Raw genomic sequence first — 17,408 nt, 5'->3', positions numbered from 1 at the left:
ATGTGGTGTTTTTAACCCCCCAGGTGGCGGAGACTGAGCCAAAAATGCATAATAATAATCTAAACGTTCATTTCGGACAAACTAAGACACACCGATAGAAATATCGATAATAACAAATGTCGTCTCTACTCTGAGCTTGCATTAGCTTGGCGACGGCGTTTCCGCGATGCAACTAGGGCTAATTCGATAGATTATCAGCCCGTCTGCTGAAGAAACGCAAATTGATAAATTGCAGAGAATTGTGCGATAAATTGGTTTCTTGGAAACACGTTCTTAATGTCACTGTTGCAAGTATCAAAGTTGGATCCGAATCGGGACTGGTTTAAGTACAAATTCACATTGAATCACATTTTACGTGAATCACGATTTGCATTGAATAATGTACTGATGTAAGTAAAAGTAAGTTCAAGAAATCGGGAAATGTACTTTTAGATGACGATAAATGAAACTTTGGGATTGCGAATATTTTTAACAACGGTAATGCAGTTGAGACGTAATAACAGTCAAAAATAATCATAAAACTATATGCAAACGCAACAAAGAGTTGCCCAAACCTATGTAAACGAAATACACATCTAATTAGTTAAAGGAAGGTAGATTTAACGCTCCACTGAGCGTGAAGTCACACAAATAGTAATTAGTCCAACACGTAATATTCATCAAGCCGTACAAGCTCTGGTAACCCAAAACTGAAGTCCAAAGTAGGGTATGGTAACACAACTGTTATGGCAGACCCAGATAACATATTATATCATATAAATGGCCCATAAATGACGCACAACTGGGCACCCCTTTCTTTTAATAAAGAATAGGGACTGAATTATGGAAACTTTACAATTGTAGTAAACGCGTTACGAAACTTTGGACAGTTTTCAAGCTTTGAAAGCCCTGACATAGTCCAAGGACTTTTGATACAACTACGTAGCCAGACCGAGAGACTATTATCAAGCAAAACAGATCCCGAATAATCCACACATGACAATAAGTATTGACCGCACATTGTATAAGATTAAATGAGTATATTTATCACTTAAACCACGAGTTCACTGCTAAATGCAAACAAAATACTAAATTCACGCAAATAAGGAATTGCTGAACCTTGAATTTGATAGCCATAAAATAAGGTTACAGCACATAATTATGACCAAAAACAAGAGTCTAAAACCAAGAAGCGATGGGGCCCAGGAGCATTGTTCTCTTTCCACTTGGGTACTCATCTGATGACGCCACGCTCCGCCACCTTCGATGAACAAGTGCAGACCAGACCACATAGACGACTATGGAGAAAGGAAATGTTCTGTTCATCAGTACTGATTGTTAATTACGCTTTCTAATAAGATTTTCTTGAAAGCGAACATTTTATATTAGATGAGAAATCTATAAGCAATAATAAAGCTGATTTTATTGATGTTATTACAAAACTGGGTGCTCAATTTTCTTATCATACCGTTTAATATGAAGTTGAAACTAGTAATAAAGTCAATAAGCTTTCCATAAATAGAAACTAGAAACTAAACTAACGCCTACGTCTTTACAGAAGCCTAGACGTAAAGGACAATGACCTCATTTGGCGTTGCGTGCACAACGCGACTTGAATCAATATAAACGTTCGTATAACAAAGGCTGTTGCACTAAAATGTGTGCAGCTAATAAAACTAAGTCAATTTACTTATTGACGCAAACAACAATAAAGCATTGGATACTAAAGTCACGCCCGCTGGGATCGGCAAAGCTACAAATCGTAACAATTTGCAGACACTTTTGATATTACTTTCTAACAGTATTCAGTAATCAAATACTGTTGAGAAAGTCACAGGGGACCCATCACGTACACAAGTCCAACTTGTTAGACGCAAATAATGTGATCCTGCAAATAGTGAAATCGACTTTTATACATGATATCACCATATTTTATTTGAATCTCTCTTGTTCCAAACAGTGCAAGAGCCTGAACTAGTAAATATACCAATTTTACGGCCAATAAGGCCGCCTGTTGTGCTTTTCTGTATATGTTGTCCTTATCTCTGTATTTTGTGTCCATTGTGCTCAATAAAGTATTTTATCTATCTATCTATCTAACGGCCAAGATTTGACATCGCAAAATTTTCGATTTGAAGATCCAGGTTAGTTTGGACTTATAAGTGTAGTTGATACCTTGTTGCGACTGTTATTTGAAACCAAACGCATTACGTCGGTCAACTGTCAGAATACATTGGCGTTAGTCAGAAATACTGGCACTTCTGCCTCATGAGATACAGTTTCTGAAAGGTGTCAAGTTACATGATCCGGAACAAGAAACGTCGCCAATATAAAATAAGGATTTTCCTAAACGAATCAGGTAATTTCGGTGCTGTTTGACAGTATTTTTAAGGTCGGAAAGACTTGTCATCTTATATCAATCCCAAACATTTTTATAACTGTCACGGCCTTGTGTGATAATCAATTGCAATTTGGCTAAGGCACCTGTACATATTATAACTGAAAAACATAAAAATGACACGAAGAAACAAAACAATCAATCCAATGGAATGATCCTGACTGACTGACAAAACGTCATTGGAAACAAAGGTGTGGTCGACTAAACTTCCTGGAATATACATGTTGCTGATTAGTCTAAAAGCCTTATTATGAAGCTAACATTTACACTTCTAAAGCAGACAAAGAAAGCGTTCGAGCCAGTAGTAGGTCAGCCGGCAAACTACCAATTTGCCTGAAGTAAAAATGTAAACAAATGGCTCGTAAAAAAACTAAATTAGTACCGGCGTAGCCATTACTGACACGTCCAAACTATCGTCGGTGTTTTGGGTAAATCTAATCTAAAGATACATTATAGTTATATTGAATTCTGTCAAAGCTACAGGTATATTGGGAGGGTTCCTTAGCAAAAACAACTCTATCGATCTTTTATGTTTTACCTATTTGTTTTTTAAAACGAAAACGCGTAAAATGCGGATTCTTAAATAATGTTATGAATTTCAGTCCAATGAAAGCTATGACTAAATAAATAGATTAAATTTTGATACTGGTAAAAAGAACTCGCAAAGTGCAAGTGATAGAGTTCGTTATAAAAATCCTACGGTAAAAGCTAATGAGACATAAAATATAGACGAAAAAGAACAAATTCATCAGAAAGATTAAAACAAAATTTGAGTTTAGACACGTGCGTGAGTAGAGGGTACGCACCTACTGATATTGTTGTGATCACGCTATTATTCCTGACAACACGCCATGCATTATTAGCTGGAGGCCCGTGTAGCTCTATGTTTGTTATTTACGAGCAGATTATAATAATCAACTTTTTGATTACAATCTTTTTGACAATAATTTATTTCCGGCATGTTGTATCCATGAAGAGGTTTGTGTTGCTCTATGACGAAGAGGGCCTGTTTGCGAACAATCTGTATAACGAAATAGGATTATAATGACATCACTAATTTAAGAGCCACGCTCTTGTCGGTGTATTCTCCATTCATGTCTGTCAAAGACCAATTCCTTCACTTCCTTATAAGACACGACGTTCGCCTTCTCTTTAATCTGTTCCATGTAAGCTCTTCTTGGTCTTCCCCTAGGATTATAATAGATTATCCGAAATGCGAAATAAGTAGATATATATAGACATTCTTGCTATATATGTAGTATCATATAAGTAGTAGAGATATTGTTATGTATCTGTGATCATGTGAGTATAAAAGTTTTTTTTAATACAAGTTCTATTACGAATGTCTCTCATCATCATAGACCTCATTCGTCTGTTTCAGACGATTCATGGCTATCATTGGCGCAGGGTCATGCACTTTTTCATGGCTGTGCAAGCCAATTCTGAAGCGGCAAATTCTACCACATACTCTGCAGGACAGTTGGAGCGTTGTAGGCTTGGTGCCGTTTCAGTCTGTAGATTCTCTAGATTTAATGTGTAGACGTTTATATTTTTACCCACCCGATGTAATATTAGAATCGATTGACAAGGGTAAGACGTCTGACCCAATTAATTGTTCCAGCATTCCACCAAACACTTTGAAGGAGAAGCCTTCGACAGTTGGGAGTGTTGTTGTGTTATGGAAATGATTCTACGTTGAAAATAAACGTGTTTTTATATGACAATGGATCGCACGTGAACCAGTTGTGTAAGAAGTATGAAAACGAAAGTAAAACTGCTCCAAACGAAAACTTGACCGTTGAATTCTTACATCAACAAACCAATAGCATCAACATCGGAACGTGTTTGTATAACTTACAGAAATAAAACACTTGTACACCAGAGCCCCTATTGAGAAACGAAAGATTTATTTTCGTTACATTTTCGACAACGTAGCGGAATTTTTCACCGTCTTTCGGGGAAGCCATGCCGATTTATGTCACAATGGCGAGGATAAGGTTACAAAGTTTATTTCTTAATATATATAAATACTGTTCCCTACGTGGATTGGGATAATAGATAAATACGAATGTAAGGAAACGCAGTCTTCTTCTATCGTGTGGGTTGTGAGGTGGTGTACCGACCTCATCCACCCTGGTGTCAGGATTACTATTGAGCCGCCAAAGGCCCCTGACATGGCTCATGTAACGACTACTTACTTACATCAGTAAGTAGTAACCGGGCTTAACGTGGCTTCCGAAGCACGGATCATCTTACTTTCGGACAATCAGCCAGTAATGTCCTAACCAAACTAGGGACCACAAAGTAATTTTTGTGATATGTCCCCTTCGCGAAACGAACCCTGGACCTCCGTATCGTGAGCCCAACGCTCAACCACTGGACCACGGAGGTCGTAAGGAAACATAGTGAAGGCCAACCAATAATCGTAAATCGTTTTTTTACAGTTATTTTAAACGAAAGATCGATAATTCGTCCTAATACAGTGCTTCATATTTAGGTATCTTTACTTAAAAACTAAACATCAAAAGATCTCACTAAAAATGTTTTCTTAAGTAATGTGATTTTCCCCGTCTATATACTCTAACTAGCTATTGCCCGCGACTTCGTCCGCGTGGCGTGTTATAAAAGAGAGATCTTTATGATAATTTGGTTTAATATAAATTTAGGAAAATACGATCAGAGGAGGCTAACCCTGAAGTACTTATAAGCTTTCGTCTGGAATTCAGAGATGAGAATGTTTTTTTCATACAAATGTTTTTTCCCGCTAATTCCCATTCCCGTGGGAATTTTGAGAATTTTGCAAAATCCTATTGCAACTAAGCTTTAAATTTACTAAGGTACCTGCATGCCAAATTTCAAGCGTGTAACTTAAGCGGTTTAGATTTTTCATATAAAAGGATTTTCCCGCTAATTCCCGTTCCCGTGGGAATTTAGGGAATTCCTTTCTTAGTGCACCTCTACGGTACCTAAGCTACGTCCTTTCCAAATTTCAAGTGCCTACGTTTAGCCGTTTAGGCTGTGCGTTGATATGTCAGTCAGTCAGTTTCTCCTTTTATTATATATTTAGAAGATAATTTGATTTCCGTTGCCACATTTTGCTGAAAGGGACTTAACACGAAAATTGTTCCTTCGAAATAAATTACATAAAGCGCCAACATATAAGAGAAAATTCCAGAGAAACGCCCAACAAAGCTTATTATTCTAACGCTTAAGACTTCGAACAACCTTTAGCCTTTACCGTCGACGCCATTAAGGACTAAATATATCTTCCTCTTGCTCGACATTTACCAACTGTCATCCATGATAAGCTGTAAAGCGGTTTATTTCCATTGCTATAAATAAAAACAGAACTAACAATAGGTAAATGCCAGAACAACTTTCACCCGAGTTGATCAAGCACGCTAATAGCAGATGAATAAGAAAATAAATAGAAAAAAAGCTCGACAAACAAAGAGCGCTCTGAATAAACTGTGATGAATAATTTGACTTGTATAATAACGAGGGGTACTCAAATGAGAGTGGTAATTTGAGAAAGCTGATCGTTGAGACAAGCTGTAAGGGTTTGTTTGCAATTGCACTTAGCAATTTAATCTGGTATAGACTTATATCACACATTGGACACTTCATACAAAACACCTCGTTTTACAGACATTATACATTGACGTTATCGTACACGAGTATCTGTGTGTTTGACGTCTGATGACATACGACTGAAGACTAAAGTATGACCGAGGGGGACTGAGGTAAACCTGGAAAGCGAAGAGTTGTCAATCCGTCCCTTTCCTTTTACGGCGGATAAGAAAAAGACGTGTATAATTTAAAATAAAATTAGGAGTTGTCTGCAGGAATCGGAACCATTGTGAAGAATATATTTAATAAACAATGACAAGAATATAGACATTATTATTGACACTGTTATTACTGGTCACGGTGCCTTCAACAAACATCTGTTCACACTAGGTGTCACAGACAGCTCCCTGTGCAGAGCCTGCATGGAGGCGGAAGAGACAGCGGCTGGAGTTCTACTGGAGTGTGGAGGAGTCCCCAACTACCGGGCCAGGCACCTCGGCCTGACGGGGTGCCTCCCTGAGGTGGTCAGCAACGTCAAAGGACTGTTAGACTTCCTTGGGGAACTAGGCTGGCTGGAGTAATCCAACCGTTTCAGGTATCACACAAAATAGGCGCTCAGACATCGAGTTGCGGAAACCGGCCCGCGAATACCAATACCAATAGACATTATTAAGATCACATTGCGTCCAGTGAGGTGCGTTCTCGAGAATGTTTTTTTTACCTTTGATGGGTTTGCTCTTGGCCCCAGATTTGCCCGAAGGAATTGACGAGGCCTAAGATGGAGCCCAGAAGGTGCCTGTTCACTCTGGCCTTGAAAGCACCCGGGTTATATGCATTCGGAAATACAGAAGACGGGAAAGAATTCCACTCCCTGTTCTCAATGTCCCCAAAGTAGGAACATAATAAGTAAAAGACCTTTTGTACCTATTTTTTTTGTCATTATTTATTATGAATGTGTACAATAAAGAGTTTGTAGGTAAAACAAGCTTTACCTAGCCCTTCAGGTAGATAGGGTCAGAGTACAAGAAAAAAGCCAGTGTCCTTACTATTAAAGAGTTTTTACAACAAGAACATTCCCGCTTTGGGAACATTCCCGGTATTGGCACACCACTGATTGCATCACAGTAAACACATTATTCACAAGTAAATGCCGTATTATTTACATAAAATTACTTCATACTTTTCCCCGAACGAATTACTCCCGATAATTAAGCGATCAATTAAAACAATGATCCTTTATAATTGGCTAGAATCAATGAATTAAAACATTATACGATTTGTATAAAACGAATTCATTAATATTGATATGGGCGGCGCGTGCGCCGAAACGGTTTACGATGTCGCACGATCGATTAGCGTGTTGTATTCTCGTTACGGTCTCAATAGATCAATTGGTATGCATAACTTCTCTATGCTAAACGAAGATGCGTTTTAAATTGGCTCGGAGACGCAAACGTATGTTTCTCCTACTTACACGGTTTAGAAGACACATACATACATAAACTCACGCCTATTTCCCACTGGGATAAGCAGAGACTGTGGAATTCCATTTGCTTCGATCCTGACATACTTCTCTTGCTTCCTCCACATTCATCAATCGTTTCATACACACACACCGGTTCAGAGTAGATCTTACTGAACCTTTTCTAAGGACATCTCCAATTTGGTCAATTTACGTTCTTCTGTCTTCTTCTGCCAGCCTTACCGAAAACCTTACAGTTTAGAAGAATACATTTTTGTTTTTAACCGACTTCAAAAAAGAAGTTCTGAAAAAAAGAGTTTAAAATTAACTTGTTGGCAATCATCTGTCCCTTTCCTTTTCAGCGAATAAGAAAAATTCGGTGGCGTCTGCAGGAATTAGCACCATCGTCAGCTTATTAGGTCCATTATTATCCTCCACAGTTCCCTTTTACGTGACCTAGTGGAATAATCAAATTTACTCTCGCCTACCTTCCCCATGTCGTAAAGCGGGGTGGTACGCATCACAGACACGCAATAAATAGAACTTTCTGGTAAACAACACGATATTTTAAGAACCTATTGTTACTTGAGCGGGCGTGAAATCGTTTGAATGTGAAGTGAAACTGTGAAGTGTTTCCCTATGGAGATTTCGTTAAAGCCTTTGAAGGGTTTCAGGCAATTTTAGCGAGCTGTTGTAATAAAAAAAACCTTTTTAATTTTCGCTCGTCTTATCCCCGAGGAATGCCTTCCGGAGGTATGTGACCTAACCTTTATTGGGATGGTTTTCCCTTCGCGGGTTGGAAGGTCAGACACGCTGTCACAGTCGCGAGAGAGAATTCCCGTTCGCCTAGACTTTTTTGGTCAATGTTTATTTGATGATGAAAATTAACGAGGTTACAAGAAATTTTCAAACCTAATGTAATATTTACAACATCTACTTATTAGGTAATCCAAAGAGCCATTTTCACAGCACAGCTTACGACAACCAATATCAAAGGATCTCCCCTATTCCAAATAAAGCGACACGTGTAAAATATTATCCTCAGGATTTCAGAGATCTATATTTATTGGCCACTAGTCCCTCCCTGAGATGACGTCATGTCTGCTACACTCTCAAGGTCACATCTACCTACTGCGAACGCCAATGTAACATTGAAGAATCTTAAGATTCCTCTTAGATCAATCTTTCTTTTGTCTTTCAAGTGGTTCTCGCCTTTCAAAGACTTGAGCACGAAGAGTCAAGATTTTCGAACAAAAAAAATATGTAGGTAAGTACATATCGTAGCCTTATAGCGAAACATCACATTCCGACGTGATTTTTGTAAACAAAACCTTGCAATAGACACGTTAGCTTCAATTCAGATAAAAAATATGATCTGTTTTACCCGGTTTTACCTAAATTACTTGAAAGAAATCGAGGTTCTGTTAAAGAAAATTACAACACAATGTGATTTTTCAAAAAGGGTGCGTGGTTTTCACTATACGGCGGCAATATATTAGAGGCAGTATCTGGATTCTAGATACTGCCGCATCAATGTAAGGGTCCGTGACAAAAAACACCAAGCTACTTATAATAGGTACCTACTCCCGGAAAGGCGTTAAAGTCGACTGCGGAATTACCCAAGTTGCGTCCAAGGTAAAGGACGTATCTAAGCATTGGGGCGGGAACCCAATAATGAAGGGATAATATTAGTATTACATCAACATCATCATCTCCTGAGCATTATCCCGTTTTCATAGGGTCCGCTTACCCAACCTGAAGACCTGACAGGTCCGATTTTTTACAGAAGCGACTGCCTGCCTTACCTTCCCAATACAGGTCAGGTCACATACCTCCTAAAATGCATTTCTCGAGAATGTGGGTTTCCTCACGATGCTTTCCTTCACCGCTGAGCACGTGATAATCATTTATGATCCAAACATGAATTCGAAGACAAATTCGACAATCATTGGTTTAGGCCTGTGCCGGATTCGAATCTGCGACCTGCGATTGATAATAACATAAACAGCCTATATACGTCCCACTGCTGGGCACAGGCCTCCCCTCAATCAACCGGAGGGGATATGGAACATACTCGACCACGCTGCTCCACTACGGGTTGGTGGAGGTGTGTTTACGGCTAATAGCCGGGACCAGCGGCTTAACGTGCCCTCCGAAGCACGGAATCATCTTATTTTATCGGATAATCAGGTGATTCAAGCCTGAAAAATCCTTACCAAACAAAGGACAGTCTCACAAAGTGATTTCGACAATGTCCCCATCGGGAATCGAACCCGGACCTCCAGATCGTGAGCTTAACGCTCTAACCAGTAGACTACGGAGGCTGTGTGGCTGCGATTGATAATATTGGTATTAAAATATGAAAATTAAACGCCTCTGCAAGTCTTGCACTTTCCCCGATTTGCGAAAAACTTGGCACGATTACCTATACATTATATTTTTGTGCATTTCTTCGAGGCAATGACGTCATAAATCGTCTGAAACAGATGTATAAGGCCAATGATGATGATATTTATGTATGTAGGTACGTGTATTAGCTTGAAAAGTAGCAATTGTACAATCGTGTCGTGCTTATCAGCGCTACTACATGCTGCCATTATGGTAGGAATAACGATTTTTTCAGTGAATAAACCGTAAGGTGGGTCAGCCACGCCTTGTAGGTACAAAACATTACGTCATTCATAAGGCCTCGACCTTCGCAATAGGTGAATTGGGTAGTTTCCTAGGTCGAAGATAAATTATGAAATTCTGATTACTTCATAAAGACAGATCTAAAGGCGACAATAAACTTTTTTTTCTATTTAACCTGTTTATTTATATTTTAATAAAGAAAAATGTAATAATAAGTGCGAAATTTTATCACGTTGCGTCACCGGTTGCTTTTTCATACAAATTCCATAGTAGGTAATTTCCTGTTTTGACTTTCAAAAAGTAACTGATTTGACTAGTTAGAAACTACCCTATTATGACAATCCACGAATTCACGGTATAAGGGAAGCAATTTTAGGATAACTATTGAGATAACTGTTTTGGATGTAAGTGACTTAACCTGTGATTGGGCTGGTTTTCCCTTCGGTATAGAATCAAACCAAGTAGCGCAGAGAGGGATGGAGAGAGCAATGCTCGTAATATCGCTAAGAGGATTGCACACTGCGAGTAAGCGGGACACATTGCTGGAATGGATGGTAGCCACTGGGCCAAGAAAACCCTAGAAAGGAGACCCAGACCGAACACGCGGGGAAGAGGTGAATGACATCCGGAGATATGCAGGTCACGATTGGATGCAGAGGGCGTAAGACCGCCGGAAATGGAGGAGAGGATGCCCACATAATAAATATGATACATGACAGGCCACAATGATGATGATAATTAGGACTCAAACGAACTTACCTGTTAAGTGATGTTTGATTCCAATTATGCGAGGGTGTCAACCGAAGACGATTACACATTTACTTGTAGCAGTACATGAGCATGTACCATCTTCATCACACATTTAGAGTATACGCCTAGAAAGAAAACTATGATCTCCCGTCTCGCTCCCGCCTCGCCTTGCGGCTCATGCGTCCCGATCATTACGTGATTTTGTGTCATCAAGTTCACACATAAAGGATTAAACTGCTCCGAAAGGAATTCGCCCCACCGTTACGTATTTTTTGAAGTATAATAGAATAAAGAATAATACAACGTTAGAACGGTCGCCAAATCGTATCACGCGCCGATCTCACCTCCTCTGGGTCCTACTTTAGTTTTAAATTGCCGTAAGTCATTAACTGACTGTCCTTTGTTTGGTAAGGACTTTACAGTCTTGAATCACCTGATTGTCTGAAAAATAAGTTGATTCCGTCCTTCGGAGGGCACGCTAAGCCGTGGGTCCCGGCTATTAGCCGTAAAAATACCTCCACCAACCCGCAGTGGATCAGCGTGGTGGAGTATGCTCCATACCCCCTCCGGTTGATTGAGGGGAGGCCTGTGCCCAGCAATGTGACGGGTATAGGCTGTTTATGTTATGTATGCTAAGTCATTAAGGAGTAAGGGGAAGAGCGCGAAGATTGTGTCTCGCTCGCATTTTTGTATGGAGTCTCCGGGTTGGAATGTCAGATTGACAGTCGCTTCTGTAAAAAATCCTGTGAAAAACGGAATAACGCTAGAGAGGACGATATTAAGATAAAAGTCGGGTTACCCCATCTGGCCTCTATTCAATATAGAGACTGGAGTATGAAAATAAACATACCTGCTACTGAATACAACGCTACATACCAGGGATTCAATGGCATAACAAATCCATTTTATTGAAACATTCGAACAACCGGTAAAAGCATTTTTTTTTTCCAAGAATAGATTGTACAGTTTTTGCATTATGGTACTTTTTTCTAATATGACTATCTAAACTTTTTATTATTCTATTATTTCATAAAACATGTAATTATGGTATGCTTTGAAGACGCTTGTTATTCCGTGTATTTTGTAGAATGCGACTCACGGATCGCTTCGTATTGAATAGCGTATCTATAGAACGATAACCCTCCGCCCCGCACCATTTCTTATTGGGCGCCGAGATAGATGTACCTCACCCCCTCTGGGTCTTACTTTAGTCACACCTCGGTCACTTCATACAAACAAACCTCGTTTTACACAGACACTACACATTGATATTATCAACACGAGCAACTGTGTGACGTCTGACGCCATACGATTCAAGTCTAAACTATGTTCGAGGGGGAGTGAGGTACACCTAGCTCAGACGCTGGTGGGCTATTAGTAAGCCGCTAAGGAGTAAGGGAGAGCGCGCGTAGACTGTCTGTCTCGCTCGTACTTACACGGTAAGAATGACAATTCTGTGTGGAGTGTCCGGTGTGTGCTATAACTACATGAATAAGCCGTGCAGTGTAGTTCCGGGCTTCGGAAGGCACGTTAACCATTGTTACTACTTTAATAAACTGATGCAAGTACGTAGTCGTTACATGAGTCAGAGGCCTGTCGCGGCTCAATAATAACCCTGACACTAGGGTTGATGAGGTTGGTTTTCACCATAACCCACACGATAGAAAAGGAGATGCACAAGCGACTAGTGACGTGTGTTTTATGTGTATTATACCTACAGTGCATTTTATTCAAAAGTAGTAGTAGTAGTTTTTTAGTACGTAGTCGTTACATGAGTCATGTCAGGGGCCTATGGCGGCTCAGTAATAACCCTGACACCAGGGTTGATGGGGCTGGTAATCCACCTCACAACCCACACGATAGAAGAAGTGCATTTTATTTAAATAAAGAGGCTGAAGATGGGACGGAATACTCAGAAGTAGTATTTTATTTTCTTATAATTCGCGGGTCCCTTCCCGGCAGATATAGAAAGAACTTACGTAACAAACCTTACAATTTTCTGTTGACATACTTTGTAGCCAATTTCTTATCGGCGTGTTCCAATGTCGTACTAACATCGCAGTTGCATATAAAATTTTATAGTTCCAGTATTACTTGTAAAACAATTTGAACCACTTACAAAAAGAGGATGCCCAAATAAAAAGTGGCAGGAAGGCGCCAAGGTCGAGGGTACCCAGCGTGCAATTTTAATCTGCGATGCGGCGAATTGGGGCAAAGCCGCGACCCTGCTGCGACGAGGATTGTGTAATAATACAGCAGATGTCGGTATTAAAGACTTGGGGGAAAGGTGGGTGATTAAGCCGCGCCGTGCGCTCAACCTTTTTTTATATCAAGTAAACAATGGAAAGTGATTCGAACTTTTTGGTTCACACATTCCCAAGCGACTTACCACTTATAAATCTCTCCGTGAAAACTAGTAATTTTAAAACTAGTTTTTTTGTGTACCTATTAATAAAATAGTATAGACATGGTATCTATGTAGAGTCATCCGGTGATCGTATACCGTACAATAGCAAATAGGTAATCTTTAAAAAACAGTTTATCCCTACCTACCTACTCTACTATGAAGGAAAACATCGTCAGGAAACCCACGTTCCAAAGAAATACATTTTCGGAGGTATGTTCGTATAGTCGCTTTTGTAAAAAAAAGCGGACCTATCAAATCTTCAAGTTAGGTAAGCGGACCCTGTGAGAACGGGATAATGCTAGGGATGTGATGATGACCTACCTACTCTACTTTCCAATTTTCTACGGAAATCTCCAATCATAGTTTGAGCATAGCTATGAAAATTATGATTAATAAATTGGTATTTATTTATTTGAAAAAAAAAAAAAACGACCAGTGTTGTCAATCTTAAAATCGCCATTCTGAAACGTCTTCAAAGATATTTTATGAGGTAAAATATCTGGCAAATTCCCCCGTTCAAGTAGCTTACTCAAGTAGAAAATAATTTGAATAATAAGTGGATAGTTGTCGTATGATTACCGATCATTTCAGTAGCAAGGTTTAATAGCTGGCAAGCAGTACGCATGATGTCATTGCTATAAAGTGCTTTATAGCAATGCAGTATAATGCTAGGTAGGTATTATATGTTTGACGTTTGTCTGTTTATGGCTATGAAAGTATGAAGTAAATATTATGTAATAAAGTATTCTGACAAATAGAGACGTAAACATCTTTATTACTCCTTATGCAAGGACTTCTATCCATCGACAAAACGGTTTTATGTCCTACAAACTCAAATAAACTTTCATCATCATCAGCCCATTAACGTCCCCACTACTGGGGCACGGGCCTTCCCTATGGATGGATAGGCAGATCGGGCCTTAAACCACCACGCGGGCCCAGTGCGGATTGGTGGTTATTGACGACTGCTAATGTAGCCGGGACCAACGGCTTAACGTGCCTTCCGAAGCACGGAGGAGCTCGAGATGAAAACTTTTTTTTTTGTGGTCACCCATCCTATGACCGGCCTTTGCGAAAGTTGCTTAACTTCAACAATCGCAGACCGAGCGCGTTTACCGCTGCGCCACCGAGCTCCTCAAATAAGCTTTAGACACTTCAAATGACCAAATGACTTATCATACCAAATAATAGAAAACACTTAGAGTAATAAATATGAGCACTAGATTGCACTAGTCAGAAATCAAGACCTTTCAATACTCTTCTTCAGTAAACCCATTCAAATTTATTATCAGCATACCCCGGACACTTCATATAAAAATCTCATTCTACACAGACACTACACATTGGTATTATCGTACACGCGCATCTGTGTGTGTGACGTCTGAACTGAAACTAGCTTAGCCTCTAGTAGGGAGCGGAGTTGCCATTCTGTAAATAGTATTTTTCTTACTCTACGGTATTAGGTATTTTCACCTAGGCAGATTTATATTTTTTAGCAAACTTTATTAAATAAATATATTACAGGCCTACAACCCATAAAATGGTTATGCCAGATAAGCTGAAAAAGATATAAACTAGTATACTTTTATTTGAATTTTCTCAGTTGAAAATCTGCTCCGGACTCTACAAACATGGACAACGAAGTAACCCCAAAAAAGGAAGTCAGATCCGAACCACCCCTACAATATGAAGATAGGTAAACAAATTCATAAAAATTACCATACTTTTTAAAAACAATAGGTTCCATCCAGAATTTATTCACAATAGAAGTAAAGAAGTGCAATAATAACTTCGGACACCGACGGTCCATTAGGAGCCATTTTAATTAGGTCAGTAGACTGGGTCAATTAAAGTGGCCTTATTAGCACTTGTCTCAAAATAATGCCTTAATAAAGTGACATAACGGTGATGTAATGTTAAAAGCTGGGTCATGACATGACATGAGAACTATTTTTTAAATTTTAAACAGAAATGGCCAAATTGCAAATAGGTATAGAATTCTTCTAATGTATTGTTTTAACAGTTTCTGGTGATCGTAGGCTTATATTGTTAGTCACATATTTTGTTTGAAAGTTAACATTCAAATAAATAGAATAAAAGATCTATTTCATGTCTTATATGAATCTTGCAGTTATGAATGACAAATAACAACTTACCTTTAAAACTTAAAAAAATATACTTAAGTACAATACATTCCATTCAATAAACGGAAAAAGAAGTTTATGCTGCAGAATAAGTGAATTTGAAATTATATCAAGAACATCTTTTCTGAAAGGGGGATTCTGTTAGCTAAAACTAAAATTAAACACATTTATGCTATTTACATAGGCTTATAAAAACACGGAAAGAAGAATTTGATACCATCCTACTGATAACATTGATAAATGACAGAGGTAGGTACCTAGTTAGCTAGAGATGAATTAGGACACTCTTCCATTGACAAAATGATTCTGTTTGCCCGCGTAAGGATGTAAGGGCACGGCTTGATTGCGAGGATCGAATTGCTTGTACAGGGTAATAAAAATACATTGGTAAATGATAGCGTGCTATTGGGCGGCAGACAAACACCGGGTTTCGGCCATAAAATGCGGCATACGCGAAAATAGGTCATATCCCTGTTTAGAACACCACCTTTCTCAGTTCTGAGACTTTGGCACAGCTGCGCGTAACATTGCAGTATTCACTATCCAGAAAAAAGCCAATATTTCAACCAAAACCCACCTAAAGAAAATTCTATGTGAGACGCAAATCGTTGTTGAAGATTGAGAACGCTAAAAGGACGATGTGAAACAAAGAAAACTGAGAAAAACCGTGGAAATCGCAGCGTATTCGTACCTGTTTACTTTTGTTGTCAGTCCCGTTCGCCTTCCCGTCGGCAACGTTACCACTGTTTTCCTCACTCTTTTCACTTTTCACACCCTCCAACGCCATTTTCAAACGGTTATTTTATTCACTGTCATACGAGTAATGCAATATTTTCGCCTTTTTCACTGGACATGTAATAATTTTCACACAAATTCGATACGAGCGGGCACTCCCATAGACAAGCCGACACGACCGCGGCGCAGCGTTCGACGCATCGAGCGCGAATGAAGAAAAAAAGTTGTGCCATGCACGCGAGGGCGGTCGGGGCTGGCTAGGGAGCCGCAAAGAAAAAAGAAACGAATAAGGACCGCCAATCCGTGACTAAAACACCAAACAACCATAAATACAGAAAGGAATACCTATTTATCAAATGAATCGAATTTCTGAATTAAACTTGACTGCCTTTATAAACGTACTACTTATGAAATATGAATGAAACATAGGAGAGATATCATTATCACTTTTTTTGCATTATTTTGCAAAGACACAAGGATATGTTTAAACAAATTAGCGGAAATAAAGTAAAAATAATGAAATTCAAACATTACCGCCACTGTCAACTTGACAGATATTGTCCGTTTTGGTTTTCCCCGAAGGGTAAGGCAAAGGGAACTATGCCCATACAGCCATGTCTATATCGACGTCACGTCGTTATCGTTATAATACTTCATAGACAAAACAGTAAATCTTTCTAAAAAAAAAAATATTCTTTGTCTATGCAAAACTTTCCAATACACGCCATAGATGGCGCTGTACTATATACTTAAATTATCCATAGATGGCAGCAGCAGGAGTCATAGTTTTACTAAATTACAATAGATGGCAGTGCCAAATTATGTCTATTTAAATAAATAATATTATATTATAATATTAAGAAGGGGAGCTCACAGATGAAATAAATGACAGTACTTAATTAATTTTATTTCTGTACATGGAGCGTATAGTAAATAAAATTAACTTACTGTGAGAGCTCTACAAATTGAAAATATTCATCCATTTAAAGTACACCAAAATGTATGATTTGTTATTTAATTTTGTCTTCTATGTAAAATCAACTACCGTAAACAAATAGTGAAAAAATAATAAAAAAAAACAAAAAGATCTCTCCGGCGGGGAATCGAACCCCGGTCTCCCGCGTGACAGGCGGGGATACTGACCACTATACTACCGAAGATGTGATTGGAATGGCGAAATATAAGTAGATAAACCATGAATCTACAGCCCTACAATCTATAATATAGTCATTTCTTTTTTTTTTTAATCAATTTTTTTTCTTTACATCGAGCAAATCAGGCTCATACGGAGGTCCGTATTATCGTTCAAATCACAACAAAACGCCTAAGGAT

General features: G+C 38.9%; 1 protein-coding gene and 1 non-coding gene across 3 annotated transcripts in view; both read right to left on the bottom strand.

Moving 5' to 3' along the window:
* Positions 1-16,269, bottom strand: part of LOC126377796 (ankyrin-3-like) — a 215,637-nt gene extending 199,368 nt beyond the window's left edge. For both annotated transcript variants that reach the window (XM_050025634.1, XM_050025633.1), the window contains exon 1: positions 16,033-16,269. In XM_050025634.1, coding sequence (XP_049881591.1) covers positions 16,033-16,128 — 96 coding nt within the window. In that variant the 5' untranslated portion in view covers positions 16,129-16,269. The remainder of the gene's footprint in view (positions 1-16,032) is intronic.
* An 895-nt stretch (positions 16,270-17,164) lies between these two features.
* Trnad-guc (transfer RNA aspartic acid (anticodon GUC)) lies at positions 17,165-17,236 on the bottom strand. The gene has a single exon. It is a non-coding gene; the product is annotated as a tRNA-Asp (tRNA).
* Positions 17,237-17,408: the final 172 nt, after the last annotated feature.

This window comes from Pectinophora gossypiella, chromosome 24, assembly GCF_024362695.1.
Source record: "Pectinophora gossypiella chromosome 24, ilPecGoss1.1, whole genome shotgun sequence".
NCBI classification, from domain to species: domain Eukaryota; kingdom Metazoa; phylum Arthropoda; class Insecta; order Lepidoptera; family Gelechiidae; genus Pectinophora; species Pectinophora gossypiella.
The sequence above is the reverse complement of the archived record's forward strand: the minus strand, read 5'-3'. Positions and strand labels throughout refer to the sequence as shown.